This window comes from Labrus mixtus, chromosome 2 (genome assembly GCF_963584025.1).
Source record: "Labrus mixtus chromosome 2, fLabMix1.1, whole genome shotgun sequence".
Taxonomy (NCBI): domain Eukaryota; kingdom Metazoa; phylum Chordata; class Actinopteri; order Labriformes; family Labridae; genus Labrus; species Labrus mixtus.
In genome coordinates this window covers 29,526,894-29,546,041 of record NC_083613.1, presented here as the reverse complement: position 1 = coordinate 29,546,041, position 19,148 = coordinate 29,526,894, and the positions used below count along the sequence as shown (strand labels likewise).

The 19,148-nt window shown below is 38.6% G+C and overlaps 3 protein-coding genes across 8 annotated transcripts in view; 1 reads left to right on the top strand and 2 right to left on the bottom strand.

The window, feature by feature from the left end:
- Positions 1–3,434: 3,434 nt before the first annotated feature.
- LOC132995560 (retinal rod rhodopsin-sensitive cGMP 3',5'-cyclic phosphodiesterase subunit gamma-like) lies at positions 3,435–5,043 on the bottom strand. Its single transcript, XM_061065594.1, has 3 exons — positions 5,010–5,043; positions 4,229–4,346; positions 3,435–4,117 (listed from the first exon to the last, which is right to left on the bottom strand). Exons 2-3 carry the CDS (start codon positions 4,330–4,332, stop codon positions 4,000–4,002), a joined length of 222 nt encoding a protein of 73 aa, XP_060921577.1. The 5' UTR covers positions 4,333–4,346; positions 5,010–5,043; the 3' UTR covers positions 3,435–3,999.
- Positions 5,044–9,071: 4,028 nt separating this feature from the next.
- On the top strand, positions 9,072–12,387 carry LOC132995551 (retinal cone rhodopsin-sensitive cGMP 3',5'-cyclic phosphodiesterase subunit gamma-like). Its single transcript, XM_061065583.1, has 3 exons — positions 9,072–9,229; positions 11,032–11,151; positions 11,709–12,387. Exons 2-3 carry the CDS (start codon positions 11,042–11,044, stop codon positions 11,824–11,826), a joined length of 228 nt encoding a protein of 75 aa, XP_060921566.1. The 5' UTR covers positions 9,072–9,229; positions 11,032–11,041; the 3' UTR covers positions 11,827–12,387.
- Positions 12,388–13,341: 954 nt separating this feature from the next.
- Positions 13,342–19,148, bottom strand: part of rbfox2 (RNA binding fox-1 homolog 2) — a 37,553-nt gene continuing 31,746 nt past the window's right edge. For 5 of the 6 annotated variants that reach the window (XR_009677006.1, XM_061065231.1, XM_061065248.1 and 2 more), the window contains 3 exons: positions 18,302–18,390; positions 17,408–17,480; positions 13,342–16,388 (listed from right to left, as the gene is read on the bottom strand). Coding sequence is in view for 4 of the 6 variants with exons in the window: in XM_061065231.1 (XP_060921214.1) it covers positions 16,344–16,388; positions 17,408–17,480; positions 18,302–18,390 (207 nt within the window). In the remaining 2 variants the exon portion in view is untranslated. Of the gene's footprint in view, positions 16,389–17,407; positions 17,481–18,301; positions 18,391–19,148 lie in introns of those variants that run through there. The other variant, XR_009677005.1, reaches the window with a different exon arrangement.

Here is a 19,148-nt window from a genome sequence, read left to right as displayed (position 1 = left end):
GATGTGATGTATTACACCAAACAACATGCAGTGATGTCATCTCTGCACTGTGCACATTAGCGTGAATATCAATACACTTTTCACACTTGTTTAATGTGAAATCGTAGCTGAGTTGTAGCCACAAAAAGCCGCCTGAATGGGTGCACGTGTTGTCCTTAAATAGCAGTCGTGGTCAGTTTTAGCAGGGTGATCTTGGCTATTAAAACTCTCGTACTGTGACTGTCTGCACTGACCCACATGGGCGAGTCCCAATCCTCTTACAGGCCGATTAAGGTGCCAGCACGTCGAGCCTCAGAGTCAGGAGTCAGACCGACGTGTCAGAACAGAGGTTTAGTGCGTATACTCTCAGCTTTCTGAGACGTTTTTGTTGTTGTTGTTTTTGTTTTTGTTGCAGAGCTGCTGCTTGAAAAGGAATATACAGCGTTATGTGTTTTTAATGTTAGAGCATCCAAAACTAATTTAACTGTGAACATGTTTCAATAACTTACACAGATCTTTGTTATTAATGAAATATTTGCTTTAATGTCAGCAGCATTCTGACACTACAGTGGTCATGCACCTATGAGCAGTGACGGGAAAGTTACTGAACATAAGTTACTACAGTCACTACCAATAGCAGTTTGTTAATGGTGCTTAATTATGGTGCGTTCTAATTGATAACTCCTTCATATGAACGCGAGGAGAGGGGGGGTTGGCGGTGTGTCGCTGGAGGAGAGCGGAGACTTTTACTATGGCGGCGGTGTCGTCAAACAGCAGTTTGTTTTGGTTTCATGCTGGTGCTCAAGGGCGACATCTACTGGATCAAAAAGTTGCACATCCATCCTTTAAATATAATAATAAACTTGTACAAATTGCCAGTACATGTCATATACATGTGAGCTTGACTTTGCTGCAAAGACACTCAGAGGCACCATGATTTGAGGGTTATAACCTGTAGATAAACCCTGCTGTAATTATCTGTAAAGTGGAAGTGATGCAGGGTAAGTGGAAAATTACAAAGAGAGAGAGAGAGAGAGCAGGTGGGCAGTGAAGCCAAACGGTGGCATCGTTCCAAAAAACGAAATGGTGACGTTTGTTGGAGAGACAGGAACAACCACCACTTCACCAGAACTGATGTGCAAGATCATTTCTGGGGTTGGCTTTCAGGTTTGAGTGCCTGAAAAAGTTCTTGAGGACAAATAGTGCCATCATGAATTTTGACTTTAGCAACTAAACTTCTCTGATATTTCATTGGAAAAGCAAGGAGATAAAATCAGGAAAAAAACCCCATCTATAAGTGCAATTCTCTCCGGGCTGAACCACGATTCACTATTCTTCAGGAAAATTGTGCAAAATGTTTTGTATGTTTGTGTTACTAATCCGAATTTTACTGACAAAATCCATGTATTTTATATTAATTTCACGTGTGTCTGCAGCTTTAATGAGTCATATACAGTATCACATTGTATTGTCTCTAAAAGCACACTCACCATTCTAGGATTATTGCAGGCCACACTGAACAAATGACTGTTTACAAACTCATCATTCCAGCAGAACAGAGGCTGGCTAAGACTGTTTGGGCTCATTCTCTTAAACTGAAGCGAACACTCTTGTTGTATTTTTGAAATATTAGCGACTGGATTTGACTGTTTTCTCCCGATCAATTCAAAAATATAATGAATTCTTAAAGCGAAATCTTCCAGTCACTTGTAGATACATGTTGAATGGACTCTCAGAATAAAATCAAAGAAAGGAAGTCATCATGAACTAGATTTAAAACCACAATGAGAGGACTTAAACGTTGCAGCAGCCGGCAGCTGTTCGCTGACTCAGATCTGTTCTTCGGAGCATAAATATGCCAAACGCTTGTTAAAGCAGTCAGAAAACTTAATGTGAGGGCCGCACATCTCAACGTAAACAAACAGCAGGTTAACTTTGTGATGCATCACGCTGATTATACTCCTCTGTGCCTCAGAGAGAGAGAGGCTTCACATTGGCAACCGCACATTTTTGTAGATTCAGAATGCAAAGCTGCAGGACTCAATCAAGGTCAAATTAAGACACAGTGCTTCAGTCTATATGATCACTGCATGTGCTCAATATGACTCTGCAAAGTCGAATCCTGCAGCCAGAGTGTACAAATAGACACAAGAGGACAAATATGAATCATAACCCAAAGACTTCTTGTTATTTCCTCACACCCTCGTGCTGCTGTAGTGAGATGAGGTCTCAGTGAGCGGCCTCCTCGTTCTTTCTTTAACCAGCAGATAAAGCGCCTGCACTCTGCCAACCTCCACTCAGAGAACGACCTGCAGCCTAATCATCCCGACCGCTCGAGCCAGCTCCGACAGATAATCTCACTTAATGCGACTGGAGGGGGCACGCTGACCGACCGTAACACAATTAAAACAAGAGAGGGCTAATCATCTTACATTAAAGATGTTAAGCAGCTTACACATGTCTATTTTTTGATTTGATAAAAACACAGTTTGGGGATCTTAAGAAACAAAAAGGCCACTTTCTCAAAATAAACTAGTGATTTTTTAAATCTCTCTTCTTGTCATCAATAATTACAGAAAACTTGAAGATCATTATCTGATTTCATGGCCACACCTGATCTGAGGTGTAATTCATTAACTTAATTAGAAAGGCGTGTAAGAGAAGAACGAGTCTATCAACAGACACTGTCTCTAAACCGCAGAAACACATTGGCAACGTGTTTGCTTGCAATTTTTTTTAGTAACCGTGTCATAACAAGCTGAAGTCATAATTCCTCATCTGAAGACGTGTAAACATTTGGCTAAGTTGTCTTTGATTTTCTTTCATCACTAACAGCATACTGTACAGGAGGTGGACAAAATCATCGCCCACGTTTTCCAACCAGTTTCTATTGTGTGCCTGTCTTTAATGCTTTGTGTTTCCGCCTCCTTCAGTGGGAGGGTATTTATCTCAATTATTGATACTTTCTTTGTTTTTTTAAAGGTCATGTCTTGAATTGAACTGATTGTATTTTTTTTAACCTTTTCTTGCACTGTTTGTTGACATTCAATCTGTTTGTCTCTGTATTAAATCTTTTCTCTGTTTACTGGGCAAAAAAAAAAAAGACTTATAGCCTCTGCAGTCAGCAAGTCTTGGTTGCCGTGACAACAGCAGCTTCAGATATATACCCATTCTGCCCTTGATGCCAGATTTATTTTTGTAATTTCAGTGAATAATGACAGAATGACAGCCACGGCGGCGTCAGTGACGGATTAAGTGAGTTATTATGCAGGTGTTTTATATTTCATGGACTCAGGAGAAAGAGCCGAGAAGGACAAACAGCGAGCTGGTTTTTTATCGTTAGGTTTTTTTGCTGCCTGCATGTCAGGCGCATTGCGTACAAAATGTTTGAATCATTTGTCTCTCTCAAAAGGGTAGCACTCGTTGTTAGTATAGTAAACACACATAGACAGATACTCTTTGGAAAATATCAGATTTATTGAGTTGATGGATTTGTTCCTCTCTTCTGACACAACAGAGAGAATTAGTTAAACTTTGTCATAAAAATATATTTCAAACTCTCTCTAATACACAAAATAGACCTCTGTGCATGTTGGGTTGGCAGCTTTGAGGAGAAGAGGTAGAAGAAGAGGAGGACAAAACTGAGAGCAATCCATACTTGATGTTTCAAATTGTTAATTTATTTTCTCCTCAGTGGAGAGTACAAATTATCACTCTTTAGAAAGCAGATTTTTTTAGTTGGAGGAAGAGCGGGTAAGAAAAGTATAAAAGGGCATTATGGCAAATCGCTGGACAGGGTAAATAAAGTGCATGAGACAAGAGCTGGATTCTTCTTTGTCCAGGTCAAACCTCTGAATCATCAAAAGCTGCCTCCTCTCTAGATCACACAAGGACAACGTTTTCAGCTGCTGAGTCTACAGCTGGAGTAAGATGACGGGTAATGGTGGTAGAAGGCAAAGGAAAGGAAAGGAGAGGAGGAGAGGAGAGGAGAGGAGAGGAGGAGAGGAGAGGAGAGGAGGGTTAAACGATTCCATATTTCGCCAAGTCGCTGAGCTCCATGTCGCCGAAGGCCTCCCATGGGCAGACCACTGTGATGTCAGTGCCCAGACCCTCCATGCCGGGGATGTCGTCTCCGAATCTGAGAGCAGAGAAGAAAAACAAATCAGACGATTTACAAACTGGGAAAAAAACAACAACAACAACATGGCCTGTGTCAGTTTGTGTTTGTGTGATCTTTGATCAGACTCACCCCTTCTGGCCGGGCTTGGGCGCCTTGCTCTTGAAGGTACGAGCGGCCCTCTGCTTGAACTTGGGTGGGGCCTTCTTGTCAGCTGGAGTTGCAACGTCTCCCATTTCGATGAGTTACTAAAAACAAAAAGAAGAACAGAAGACTGAATCCCTGCTTTTCATTTAATTGCTTTTTAGTATTAATTCATGTCTTAATCGCAGCACAGCTGAAATGATTTTCATTCAAATTAGCTCATTTTCTTATCTTCAAATCTCTTATAGTCCTTTTTTTATTAAATGACATCACTCCTTTTAATGCCCTCCTACATCCAATGCACAGCACTTCACATGGCCTTGTTGCTATACAAATGAAGTGCCATTATTTTTAAGCCATATCATCCAATCATTTCCCCCCTTTGTTTAGTGTTGCTGCAGTAAAAATACTCCCCTCTGTGTGAGGAAACACACCAATCTCTACGATACCTTTTTCAACATCCTGGTATATAACAGAGGGGTAACTGCATCAAGCATTGATTCAAAATAAAAGTGCAACCAGTGCTCAAAAATCAACTCATTTCATCCAAATCCATCCAGGTAAAAAGACCTGAAGACATGATGAAGAGGACAGCCGTCTCTACTCGGTGCAGAGTCCACTCAGGTGTCATTCAAATCAAACTATGAAGAGGAATGCTTAAAAGCCTTTGCTCTGTCCGTCCATCTCTTCTAGCTAAGTTGTTACATGTTATCAGAGCAGCAAACCCTCCTGTACCTCGGCTGAGAAGAAAAGGTTTTCCTCTTACCTTTTCGCTGAGTGTTTCCTGATGCCGTCTGATGAGTCTCTCTCTTACTCCTCTGCTGCAGGATTTCTTTCTCTCTGTGGCCGACTGTCCCCCTTTTAAAGGCCTGCGAGCTCTTAATCCCCTCAGGTGTTCACTCATCTCTCCTTCTGGTGCCAACTCGGCTCTGCCCGTTCAGTACCAGCTCAGCCGAGAATAGACGAGAGAAAAGACAGCAGGTACAAACAAGAGGTATATTTAGAAGTGTCTGTAACCTGTAGGAGAGAAAGCGTCTTTAAATGGAAGGAGTTAGGCACCGTATTATTATCATCAAATTAACGTCTTGAACTCCTCTTTCTATCTTAGGGAAGCTTGCATTGTGCTGGCACGTTTTACAGTTTTAACACATTTAACTGACCGCTTGAGTTTTTCACACAAATAATGAAATGAAAAGTGACTTTGGGTGTAAAGCAATGTGCTCAAAAACTAAAAAGAATCAAGTCTCTACAAAGAATGACAGACAGGAGCCGTCTGATGCAGAAAGCAATACAATGAAAAATGCTAAATGTGCACAAATACCACACATGCAATATAGCTTGACTAAACACACACACACACACACACACACCTTACCTTACCTTCCTTCCTTTAACTTTGTTTTTTCTACCTAGAACAGGTACACATGCAAAGCAGGAGCCATGCATGCAGGTTTATTAAACAGTTCACAGTTTTATTTTTACACTATTGTAAGGTGAACTCTCTAACCTGCAGACATGCTTTAGATATCCATACTCACAACTCTCTGCTGTCTCACAAATACACCACCATGTCAAGAGTTTGGACACACAACAGTAACAGTATGATCAATAATACAGTAAACTACATTATCATAATAAATCTACTGTAAGCTGTATGGAGGGCACACTTACTAATAGAAAGGTTTTTCTTTATTTTGATTATTATCCACATGTTAGAATAATAGTAGATATTAAAACAATAAAAACATTTCCCTTTTGTTTTGGAAAGAAATGCATACAAACGCAGGCATCAACTTCACTATTTCTATGTATATAAGAAACTCATGTAAAACATTTAAGCATACGCCTTTAGATCAAAATGTATTTAAGATAATAACGTGCATTTCAATCAGGTGTGTCACAACTTTTGACTGGTAGAGTTTATCTGATCCAAAGTGTTTTAACATCATCATGTCTGCAGCTGTCTATTCTAAATGTATTTATATTGCTACTGTCATTATTGCTCTTTAATGATCATAGGTCTGATTTTGCCCAATGTGGCTGCTACATGGTCATATTGTTCAGTCCTAATCATCTCAGGGTCTTCGTTAAAAATCTCGATCTCTTACTTTTGAATCCAAGTTTCATACTGACATACTTTTTATCTATGTACAAAAAGAGAAAAGTATAATCTGAATGACCAACAGGGTGCATCGTGCCACCTATATGTTCTCAGGTGCACACATAACATACCATGAAAAATAAATCAAAAATCTGTGACACACTGAAAACAACTTTACTGTGTTTTATTGTGAGCGAACAACTCGTTTTGTCTGTAGATGTAAATAGAAACAGAATCCTTACTTGTGTTTACCACCCTGCCCCATGATTTATTATCTGGAAGAATGACTTTTGCATGAAAAGGATGAGTGGGCATCTCTAAAAGTTTTGCATTAAAGGTGTGATGTGTTTGAGAAACCCTTAATGGGGACTTGGAATCATTCATCCTTTCCTTATTAAAGTGTTGCTTAGTTTGTATATTTGGTCATTTTTCCAGAGATTGAAGATTAAAGTCCTGCAAATAAACATAATTGGACATCCCCCTTTAGTTTTTCTATTTCCTACAGGTGCAGTAACCAATCAATCGGATCACTTTTCTCCCTTTAGGTCAGTAAAGAAACCAGGAAACACACACTGACAGAATCTATAACAGTGATAGAATACAGCTCTGGCCGAGGTGGCAGCTTGTTTGTACACAAACATGTGTCCTAACTTAGCCTGCACGAGAATATACACATGTGATGTAAGAGCAGCGACGGCCTGAGCTGCATTGCAGGTGATGACTCGCTTAGAGGTAAAGAAAGAACACTTAACTTTTCAGCCTTTAAGCTGCAGCCTCATGGCGAGGCTGCAGAGGAATAACACGAGACACCGCCAGCTGCAACAATATGGATGATAACTGTGACATACATTGTGCCAAAACTCAAATCTTACCGTCTCATTTCTAGTCACAAATATCTCATTACACTTAACATACCCAGATTCTCCGGACACGTCCAGAGAAACGACGTATTTCAAGATATTAAGAGGAAAAGAAAGGAGGCTTGTATTAGATTCGATGAAATGTTAATGTTAAAATATCTGTAAATGTAGAAAATAAAATGTGCTCATTAAGCTTTTTGAAATTCAATCAGTATCTTATTACAAGAAATGTATCGATCAAGTTCAGCTTGATGCAGTGGCTGCTATTAAAACATGTTGCTGCATGCAATACAAGCCTTAGTTTTACTTTTCAGTGTCTTGAAAAATATTTGAAACCTGGACTTGTGCGGTGAATGAGGCGTGTTTTTGAGAGGGTTTTTTTTGTCTTTTTAACAAGAAATTAGAAAATACAGTTGATAAGATTTGAGTATTTGCAGCATCAGGAAATGACGCTCTTGATACACTCTCACACTGATCTGCTCTGTTCACGTTATCACATAAAGAAAATGTGATCAAAGATACTTTTCCATCTTTTTTCAGACGCTTATCTTTTATTTTATCAGCAGATTATGAGATATGATTTGTGAATGGAAGCAAGAGAAACTCAAGCAGACATGGAAGATGAGTTTTTCTGTCATATTATTGTTTTTAATAATAAATAATAAACGTATAGACTCAGAATCAGAATCAGATTTATTGGTCAGGTATGCTTAAACACACACAAGGACTTTAACTACGGTGAACTGTGCTCTCTATGTACAACGTACAACATTAAATATCAACATTAAACACAAATGAGCAAAGACTGATATGTACAAGACTAAATAATCATAATAATACATTTAATTTATAAGCGCTTTTGAAACACTCAAAGACAAATAAGATAAGATAAATGAGATGGTGTAGTGGTGAGTAGTGCAAAAGATGCTGAAGTAAACATGATAATAAAAAAGTGTAATTATGTGACAGGTGGTTTAATTTACATGAGGTTGAGCTTTTTTATCTATACTGTATAAACTAGCTGCACTTCATAAGTACATATGTAGATCAGCTGATGATGGTCTGCATTCAAAAAAAAGACCTCCGTCATTGTCACTTTAAATGTCCCTTTACCTGCTTCAGTCACTTTAAATTGTTGTTAACTGTTTTGTTCACCACTTGCTTGTTTATTAATTTAAACTCTCGATAACCATCTTCTTGTCTTTACATTTCATCTCATATTCCCACCTCTTAACTTTTAATTCTCAATCGTCTTGTGAAGCATCACACTTCTACAGGAGCAACATGTCTCACCGTGAACTTTGTGAATGTTTGAAATGACAATAAAGAGAACTGGACCTGGACTTGTACTTGACGTTAATGGTCCAGAACAAACCAGCACAAACATGTGTTTATGTTTCACAGCTCAACTGTGAACTCAGAGTAATTTAATGTCATTGTATAAATTGTATTTTAATGTCTTCCTATGGCTTAATGTCATGTTTCTGTATTTCTATTGGATCTTGTGTTTTAAAAATATGTATTTTCTGTGATTGTGAATGGTTTGTTTTAGTGATTTTTAAATTGTAGTGATTCCGTCTTTGTCACGATGCGTTTGATGTCTTGTGTGATTGCACTTCGAGTTGCCCGGTTGCTGAAATATTCTCTATAAATAAACTTCCCTTGACTCATCTAAACATCATAATATACTTTTTTGAATGCACATTCAGAACTTTGTATTCAGGATCACATCTAACGTGAGCTCCCATGGTTCAGAGATGTTTTCAGTTCTTCAGGCGTCATACTTCTTGTCAGCATCATTATGTAAACGACTTCACATGTTATGACATTCAGTCCAGTCCTGAGCCCCCTCCTAATCTAGCAGAGCGGCTTATTAGACAGCTGGTGTCAAAAAGGGACAGAAAGTTATGGATGAGCACGCCAGGGGGGATTTGTTGGGTGGAGTATATAAGATACCCAGGAGGGAGAGGAGATACACAAACTGACCAGAGAGACTTCTACCAGCATCCGACTGAACCACTGAGACAGGTAAGAGCAAGCTCTGAACATTACTCCTGGAAGTTTTCTGGCTCACTTTCAACAGCGTAGGAAGGATTAAGGTTAGTGTTAGGATCAGAAACGTGCAGATAAAGACTGCAGGCAGATACTGGGGTAGGCGCATGTCACAGATTGGATCTTCTGGAAACATTATTCATTACATTTTGACTTGGACAAGCGGTGGTTGAAAAAGAGAATCATATAACGGGAGCCATATCTTTAAAAGCTCCTTAAAACTCAGCTGATTTCTTTGTTGTATTCTTTTTTATATGTTGTTATTTGTGCAGTTTGAAACCTTATTTGAGTTTCATTCTCTATCTGTCTTCATCATGACACCTGTCTGTAAAACACTTAAGTATTGTTTGAAGCATTAGAGAAGTAGATGTTTGGCTCTTCTATTTCGGCTTTGACTCTCCAGAAGTCATTCCTTATCTTCTCTAAGTTGAAGATATATTTTGCAATTTTTAAAAAGATGATAGAAGACAGATTACATGAAGTCCTGTGAAGTTGTGTTTCAGTGCTTCAAAAGAAAGTTTGATTAAATTTGAACGTGAAGTCTTTTGGTGCAGAGTACAGAACTTTGATTGTTGTCACTTTCGATGCATGGTGATTCTTCAGCCAAACATGTTTCAACGTGTCTTCAGAGGCAAATTATTAAATGCATGTTAAACAATAGATAAATATTTCAAATTCTCCATCTTTAGATCAACTCAGTCTTTATTCTGCTGCAATGTGCATGCAACATACACATTTAAAAGACGGATCAGAAAATAGCAAACAGTGCTGAAAAGTATTTTCTATTTAAAAATCAAAGAAAAAAGCATCAATGATTTGAGAGATCTGAACGAGTTTATACTAATTAAACAGACAAAAAAGGAAAGAAAAAAATCAAGAAATGATTGTTTCAATGAAGCGCGAGAGTATAGCCATCACTTTCAGCGTGAGATATTTGCATGACATGAAGTCATTGTGTACAAACTGAGATGACAGGTCTTCCTTTCTTACTTTTATTTGTTCTCTAAGTGCTGGATCTAATCATGGTTTATCATAAAGTTTGTCTGCCGTCTTGTCTGAAACAAATCATTCCAATGCAAAGAATCTTGCAGGCTTAAAAAAAGTGAAAGGTTGGAGAATGTTTCTCACACAGATCATCAAAACCTGCTGATTAATAATGTTTGTGTTGTTTGTTCTGTCTGATCAGTTAAAGGAGCGCTGTGTTTCTAGTTTGGACATTTTTTTAAAATCAGGCAGGGTTTGAAAGTTTAAATCCTACGGGTTAACTTGGACCTGATTAGGGATTTAAAGAGAGTATTATATTAGCGTGCACGTTCAAATATGAATCCAGTGAGCTCAAAGAACCTTCTGGTGAAGTCCAGATCATTGCTGAGCTTTCTCTCAACTCTAACTGAGATCAGAGTCAGATGAAAGCAGATTTGAAAATCACCTGCTCAGGTCAACATGTCCTTACACTCCTGGTTTATTATTCAACATAAGCTATGCGTGTTAGCATCAGACTCAGTTTGGAATTAGGAGAACTTAGTAATATCCTGGACTCAAGATGCCTGATGTGTCCAAGAGTAAATCTTTAAAGCCAAGGTGTAAAAATAGACAAAGCCGTTTGTGTAACAGGCTCTACCGGAGCTGTATGACTGCGTTAAGCTATGATTTCACCTCACTTAGGCACCTTATCTCATCCAAGCAAGGGGGGCAGTGGGACTTAGCGGGGGAAGGAGGAAGAGGGTCTTACAAAGGAGTTTTAACTAATTGAGCGTAAATTGTTTTTTTTCTTTCAGTGAATAAAAGATGGCAGACGCAGCTGTTGCAACTCCCGCCGACAAGAAGGCTCCTCCTAAGTTCAAGCAGAGGGCCGCTCGTACCTTCAAGAGCAAGGCCCCCAAGCCAGGCCAGAAGGGGTGAGAGAAGAGCACAGTCAACGCTGTGTAACTTTGTTCATTTATGCATGCAGATCGCAGCACGTCGAGATATTTATACTTTGAGTTTTTAAGTTTTCTACTACTTTATAACTTGCCAGTATTTCAGTGTGAAAGTCAAAGTTTTTTCTCGACTGCAAAAAATCAATAAACTGATGAGATTGAACCACGAGAACCACAGTTTTTGGCTTCTCACCTCTTAAGAAAGTTTTCATATAGCTGTGACCTGAGTCATGTTGCAGAGCTGTTTAAGAGATTTACATCTCATGCTGTTGTATCTGAAAGTGTTAAAGGCCGAATAGGTCCAACCTTGTATTATAAAAATGGAATCTATAAGTTAAATTTAAAGTTCAAACTTGCACGGACATGCAGAAAATCTGAATTTAGCTGATTATTCTCTTGTATTTTTTGTTTTATTTTGTTTTTAACGTGGTAAAAGACCAGATATATTCCACCCCTGGGAGTTATTAGTTCAAATAAAACACCACAAAATAAAAACATTCACAGAAAGTTAATCGATACTTCTGCCTCTTTTTCAGATTTGGAGATGACATCCCCGGCATGGAGGGTCTGGGCACAGACATCACAGTGGTCTGCCCATGGGAGGCCTTCGGCGACATGGAGCTCAGCGACCTGGCGAAATATGGAATTGTCTAGAAGCCTCGTCATGTCTTCTACAAAATCAAAATACATCCCTGGACTAATTTTCCTTCGCCCATTTCTCCCGAATCGCCCTTTTCTCCTTCGCCCTCAAACATACCCGTACTGATGTCTGTTGTTGTGTTAGGCCCACACGGGCTACAGGAAAGATTGCACAAACACTGTTATTAAAGCTAAAACCAACTAAGGAACGATTGGCAGAAAAATTAAAGAGATTAATTTGTTGATGCTTCATTGAGGTCCTCATGCTCTGAGTCATAATTCTAACTTTCCTCCCTGTACTTTGCACTTGGCTTGTCCACTTTTGAGAGACAGTGAACAAGCCTAAACCTGTTGTAAGCTGCTAATTCTGCATATCACAACTGAACCTTTGACCTCTCTCCTGCCTTTTCCACTCCATCCCCTTCCCCCTCTTTGGAGCAACTACTTTTGAATGTACAGCTGTTTATGATATAAATATATTTTTATTTTTATGAACAATTGAAGTAGAGAATACTATCAATAGGAATTTGGAGTTGCAGTTGATTGTGTCAATAAATATTTTCCCCAAAAAAGAAATGTTGTTGTCCTTCAATAAACTGAGCAAGTTAATAAATTATATCTGAGCACAGATGAAGAATACTTAGGTATACCGTTTAATATAGGCTACATAGGCTATTATTTGTATTTCTCTGTGAATTTAGACATCAGTACATGCTGATTTGGCCAATGTTAGCATGCTAACACACTGAAGATAGGAAACATGAAAACATGAATGCTGCTAAATTATATCTTAGCATTTGCATGTAGCCAGATGGCTGACATATAGCTTGCCTAACAAATGTAAGCTTGATCACTACAGGTGAACATGATACCAGTTTGGGATACATTGAAGCTGCTAAACAAAATATTTGCCTTTTCATTGTGAGCATGTTAGCATGTAGCTCAAAACACTAACCGAACATCCAACTCCTCAGACCCACTATCACAACGGAGAAGAGTGGATCCTTAGACAATACCATTTATAATGTGAAAGGTTTTGACATTTACAAAACCATGTAAGCTCCACCAATCGTTTAAATGTTTGGATCTACACTTATAGTTGGTAATTAAACGGTAAACACACAGCATGCTAACGCTATGCTACCTGTTCTCAACCAATCAGTAAAATGAAGTGAGCAGTTAGCTTACAACATTGTTAAGAATTAAGATAATTAAGGTTGATATATTTGTTGTTGGAGACTAAAAGAAAGATTTAAGCAGGCTTTGTGTTTAAGCTAATTGTTTGCTAGCAGTTCTCATGACTTAAGCTTGCTGTATGTTGGCTAAGTGCTGTGTTTCTTTCCTCTTAAGTGGTCAGAGGTACAGGATGCATTTGAAGCAGCTGTTACAGACTTCTCTGATCACTATTTTAAATCAGCACTCACAGTCTGACAATGACTGTGTGTAGTTTAATGTGAGAAACTACAAAATAGCACCCTTACATTTGACTGAATAAATAGAATACGTAAAGAAAACAATCTGAAAGCTGGATCACAACAAAACATTTTTATATAAAACATTTTATATGGACATTCAATAACAAAAAAAACATAATGGCAGTCAAAAGGATATAGACATGAGATAAGGAGAGGACTGGTTGTTAACAAACCATATAGCAACTATGAAGAATGGCCACATAGCTGACTATAATACATGGGCAAGAAGACTACGACAGGAAAATGACGCTGCCACGATTCCTTTGCGTGGCAGCCATTTTGTTTGTCAGCCGGTCTTTTTGTCAAACAGCACTGTGCTCTTTGTTGTGCTAGCTAGCGTCAAACTGCTAGCTGCCTGACATTCTCCAGAGTGTACAGCGGTAAAGAAGAACGCAACCGGGCTCGGCTGCTAAGGAGTCAAAATATGATAGACACAAGATTCATGCAAATTGTTTTCTTTTTTTTTTTGTTGTATATATATATATATATTACTTGACAAGTATCACTCATGCTGGTTTGTCCATGCCTTCAGTGGCTTTGTAAGTCCATCTTTGTGTATTTTGTGTAGCATTTCTCAAGTTGGGAGGCAGAACGTGCTGGGGACTACAAGTTAGCATCTTTGGCTAGATTTCTTTTTTCTTCCCCTTTTTTGTCCAGAGCACATTCTAAATGTAACTTGGAAATCTATCATGAAAAATGTCAGATGTGAAGAAAAATTCAACAGCAGCACACATACAAAAAAAACTAAACAAAAAAAAAAAAACGTGTTTTGACCTGTATGTTTTTCCAAGTGTGAGAAGTGAAAAACAAAACGGTAGCTTTGAAATTATTTACGGGCAAAAAAAACCCCACAAAAATAAAAACCTGCCCCATTGAACACACAATATAGATCAAATCCCACAAAGACATTTTGTTTTTCAACATGTTGGAATATAATCTTCCTATGTATGAGAGATAACACTTTCAGACGTTTTATTTGATATCTTCAAACAAACCTGGAGCAAATTAAATGAAATGTAGGGAGAAATAAATAGAAAAACTTACAAAAGAAAAACACAGAAAAGGAGCATGTTTGGTTTGACCAAAGTGCTACAGACCTATGTTCATTTATTCCAAATGTCTCAGTCAAAATATAACCACAGAAAGAGTCTGTTTCCCGCCCATGTTGTATATTTTAAAGAGATAATCATACGTCATGCTAATGTGTATAACGAACTAAACAAAAACAAATAAAGCCAGAAATGCCTGAATATATTTCACTAAAGGGATCAACGTTTGGTAGTGTTACAAGCAAACCTTTAGTCCGTCACTTCTCAGGTATGCAACCGGCTCGAGATCAAGCACAAAAAAAAAAAAAAAAAACTGTTAACTTGCACCTTACTGGAAAGGATTCAGATATATATTTAAAAAAGAAACGAATGAAAGATGAATATAAGTAAATAAAGACAGCAATAGGATTATCAAGGATTATGAGAACATCAATAACAAAGATAATATATTTATACATACGGCAGAAAAATGTGCTTTCTACAAATCTTTGGAACAAAAACAAAAGCCAAAACAAAAAAAAAAAAAGCCACGATTTGGAAATTAAGAATACAACGGTAAAGAAATATGCACAATAGTAAGGTGTTTTGCATTTAAATATTTTCTATTCACTCACGGACAGAATCTCTCTCTTGCTCAGTAATAGCTGCTGGAAAACACAATCACCAACTAAAGTATGTTTCAGGAAGACTCTTTCGATGTTGGACGCTGCTCTAAAAAAAATAAAAATAAAATAAAAAGATGTAGTCTGAGGGGAAAATCCAAACAATTAATCTCTACATTGAAGGATCAACACGTGCTTGAACCTGGGAGGTTTGTGGGCGGAGGATTTTCTTTTTGATCTAAAAGCTAAAAATCCTTTCCAAGAAGAAGAACAACAACATGTTGAAGGAGTAGTGTTGAACTTTCTGTAGTGTTCACACACAGTGCAGTGACATCCTGTGCGCAGGAGGAATCACATGAGACTACAGTTGTGTCGTTTAGTCAAAAGGTGGAACATGTTGGTTATACAGATTCTCAGATTTTAACCCCAAGTTTCACTGTTGGATCTACATGACAGCAGAAGCTGCTGAGCTCAACTAAATCATGGTTTTGTAAGAATAGTAATGAGAATAATTACAATAATAATAATAATTTGGTAACATTTCTCTAAACTAATTTCTTTGCATATCATAACAATTTTAAGTTTAAAGGTTCGTCATTTCCACATACTAAGAAAACTTGAGGTAAGGAGCAGCTCTAATAATCCTCCTCCCTTCAGCTTTCAGACGTGACTTCTGTAGCGTTATAAACCGTCACCTCGTTTCTCCGAGCCGCCATGTTCAGTCCCCCCCCCCCCTCCCTCTTCCGTCTACCAGAACCCACAGCTACAATGGACCTCCTCTCCCCTCTCTATCTGCCCGCACTCTGAGGAGGAACGACCAAATCCGTCTGTGGGTTGTTGTTGTTGTTTTTAAAAATCATTTTAGAGACTCGTCATTCTGCTTTAAAATGTTTTTAGGTGCTCTTTCGTGCATCTTCCTGCTTCCTACAGCTCTGATGGTTTTTTTTATTTGAGGAGGCTTCGATTTGCTCCTTTCCCTCCCAGCTCTTGGCTCCGTCTCAAACATGGTCGACAGCTATTTAAATGTCAGCTTTCCACACACAGCCTTTGGAAGAACATGTGGGCTCCGTCCCGAGTCTTGTGCTGCTGAGTGCCGAGGGAATAAGAAGAAGGGGACTATAATACAGCCGTGCAATAGGGAAGGTGGCCTTTTTAAAGTCTTTTTTTTTTCTTCTTTTTTTTTTTTCTTTTAAGGCCATCCGTCAGTCTTTAATACAGCATTCCTCTATTTCTGTAGTAGCGTATATAAGAAAATGTGGGACTGCTCGGGGTTTGGGATCTGAAATATCTTTGTTTTGGTCGACTCCACACTTTAAAACTGGGTGCAGTCCACCTCCACGACAACAGAGGGAGCTCTTTCAGAGTAAATCAATGGAAGAGAGGAGCTCCTGGGAAATGTAGTGTCTTTAGTAAGGGGCAAACCTACTGTAGCCTCCCCTGTACAGCGTGGCCTGTGGAACAGCAAAGTACAGACATTTAGTGAATTAAACATTTACCTTTATGACATTTTTCATTCAACACTTATTGTCCAGAAATTTCACCCAAAGACTAAAACCCGTTAATCGAGTCTTTCAAGTAGATTTTTTTTAAACAAATAACCTCTTCAAAGCCTACATCATGTCCGCTGTTTTGTTTCATTGCCTCAAATTCAAAACTACATTTTGTCAAATCAAGAGAGCTTTGTTTCCTCTGTACACATTGTTTTGAAGCACTCATAGTGATGTTAATACAGAGTACAGCAAACACACAGTAACTAACAGTTAAAAGCAAGTTAAAAAAAAACAACAAATAATTCATTTAAAATAAAAATGTGAGCCTCGACGGATGATAACACTACTTTTTTTATGACCTATTCTGAAATATCTTTGTCTTCTGCTTTAATGCAACCAGTCAGGACAGAAGATTGTAAATATGGAGAGATGGACTGAAATATTTTGTAGAGCCCGACCGATTAATCATCCAGCTGATATTTTCATATCCGGTGACTATCGGTATCGGCTAATTTCATTGCCGATATTACTAGATTTATTCACCAATCAAAAAGCATTTCATTTGAGTTTCATTGAATTAAACTAGCAGTTCTCTGTCACCAGCAGAGGGCGCTATTTGGATTACAACAACCATCACCACTCTCCAGAGTGTTGAGTGGTGACGCACATACATGCACAGTTACTTTTTCAGTTAAGTGACCATCTTGTCTTCATGATATATCTTTTCCACAAGTGTTTGATAACTGCATACGAGGGCTCAACGTAATAAATGTTTATATCTAAATCTATCTCTACAGATCAAACATGGATACAAGAAAGATATCGGTCAAAAAGTCAGTATCTGATTTTTTTCTCTCCTCAATTTCAATATCGGCCGCAGAAATCCCATATCGGCTGGGCCCTGTTATTTCCTCATCATTACATGGACATAGTTGATAATATGTTGCACATAATAATATAAAGCAGCTGAAGGTACTCACCATGGCTCCTACACCATAGGCAGCTGGGGCCAGGGCAGCGTGGTAAGGGTCTGTTGTGTAAACTCTCCCGTAGCTGTCAGAAAACAGTAAAAAAAACATCAGAAATTAGATCACACATTTTCTGATAACAAAAAGAAAGGAGACATTTGGTTCATGGTACAAAGTGACTGTAATGAAAGCTGCTGAATGGTTTACATTTATTCACTTATTGCCTTCCCCGTCCATGATTTTTATGGGATGAAACTCTAAACTTCTCTTAGTCTTTCCTCATCCAAACCACTTTACTTTATTAATTACATGTTGTTGAATTGTATTGCTTTTAGTTCTTTTTACAACTTTATTCTGTCTTTACATATCTGCATTGTCGTATTTATCCAATTCTTTGTAATGTCTTGTTTTCTAACCACGATTGTAGGCTAACTCCTGCATAAAATTTTGGGTAAGGGTCTACATTGCACAAATACTAAATTGCATCAAACGTTCTAAAGTCTAAACTGTGGTCTCTCTTTTTCTAGTGGCAGCTTGTGGTTAAAAATATGACTGACGACCTGAACGTTTTTTTAAAGCTTAAGAGCTTAATGCCACTATTGATTATTAAAATAATGGAGATTGTATTGATTAAAAACACATGGCATAGATGAGTATCATAGTATAGAACATTTCAACAACATTATGTCCCAGATCTCTGGTGCTTCTTCTTTTTCCTTCACCTAAACGTCTCAGACCGTCTTTTCCAGACCAGTCTTGATTAAATGTTAAATCCCTAACTACTATTTCTAATGTGATTGTGAATTGACTCTTAAACAAAACGACTAGAACACTTTGTGTAAGCAAGCAACTATCATCTGAAGGACCGCCTCAGGTGTTAGAAGAGGAGCTGGACAGCGCACTCACCTGTCACTGTAAGCTGCTGCTGCAGCCGCTGCTGCTGCAGGAGTCGCTACTGCTGTCGGCTGGGCGTAACGATACGCTGCATAGCCGCCCTGTGATTAAAGATGGAGGATGGCGAGGGGGTAAAGGGAAGCATGTGATGGAGGTAGAGGTGAGGAGAAACAGAAACAAGTGTAAATTCTTGTTAGAAGTTTGCCGTATTTCTTGTGCACTCTAACAGACTAGTGGTGAATCTAATGGGTTACATTGTGAGAAAATAAAACTGCTGAGACAGCGAAAGATTAACAAGCAGACAGTCGGCACAACTGGCTAATCTGGTGCAGAACAGCATTCACAAGGATGTAGCTCAGGCTCTGAGGGTCTCTCCCTCCATGACCAACATAGAAACCTGTTTCATCAGGTACACCTTTAAAGTCTGTTCTCTTTTTCTCTGTGTGTTGGACATGGAGGGAGAGAGGTCATGCCCATTACTATGCCCCACCCCTTTTCCCCTCCCAAAAACACACAGTTAAAGAAAGGGGAAGGGGTGGCAGGATGATTATGTCATTATTTATGTTTGGATGGACAGCTGATGAACAGTCACAAAAAAAAAACAACTACAGGTGTAAGAAGACAGTCAGCCATTGGGATTAAAGAGAGCACACACACACACCACGCTCACATGGCCAGCGACCAATCACTGACAGACACAGCATGCTTTCCCAAACTCAGAACGTCCAGAATATTAGGCCAAACATCCCTATACAAAAAAAAAAAAAACATAACAAAAACACACACCGCTGCATTCTACCCTAAAGGATCAGTCAAGACCAAGTCCCCACATTCAGGACCACACAGTGGCTGCTATGGG

Excerpts from the sequence above, each read along its gene's own strand:
- LOC132995560 (XM_061065594.1), bottom strand. The coding sequence starts at position 4,332 with ATGGGAGACGTTGCAACTCCAGCTGACAAGAAGGCCCCACCCAAGTTC. Across the intron at positions 4,118-4,228 it reads CCCAAGCCCGGCCAGAAGGG|ATTCGGAGACGACATCCCCG; the intron begins GTGAGTCTGATC and ends CTCTGCTCTCAG.
- LOC132995551 (XM_061065583.1), top strand. The coding sequence starts at position 11,042 with ATGGCAGACGCAGCTGTTGCAACTCCCGCCGACAAGAAGGCTCCTCCT. Across the intron at positions 11,152-11,708 it reads CCCAAGCCAGGCCAGAAGGG|ATTTGGAGATGACATCCCCG; the intron begins GTGAGAGAAGAG and ends CCTCTTTTTCAG.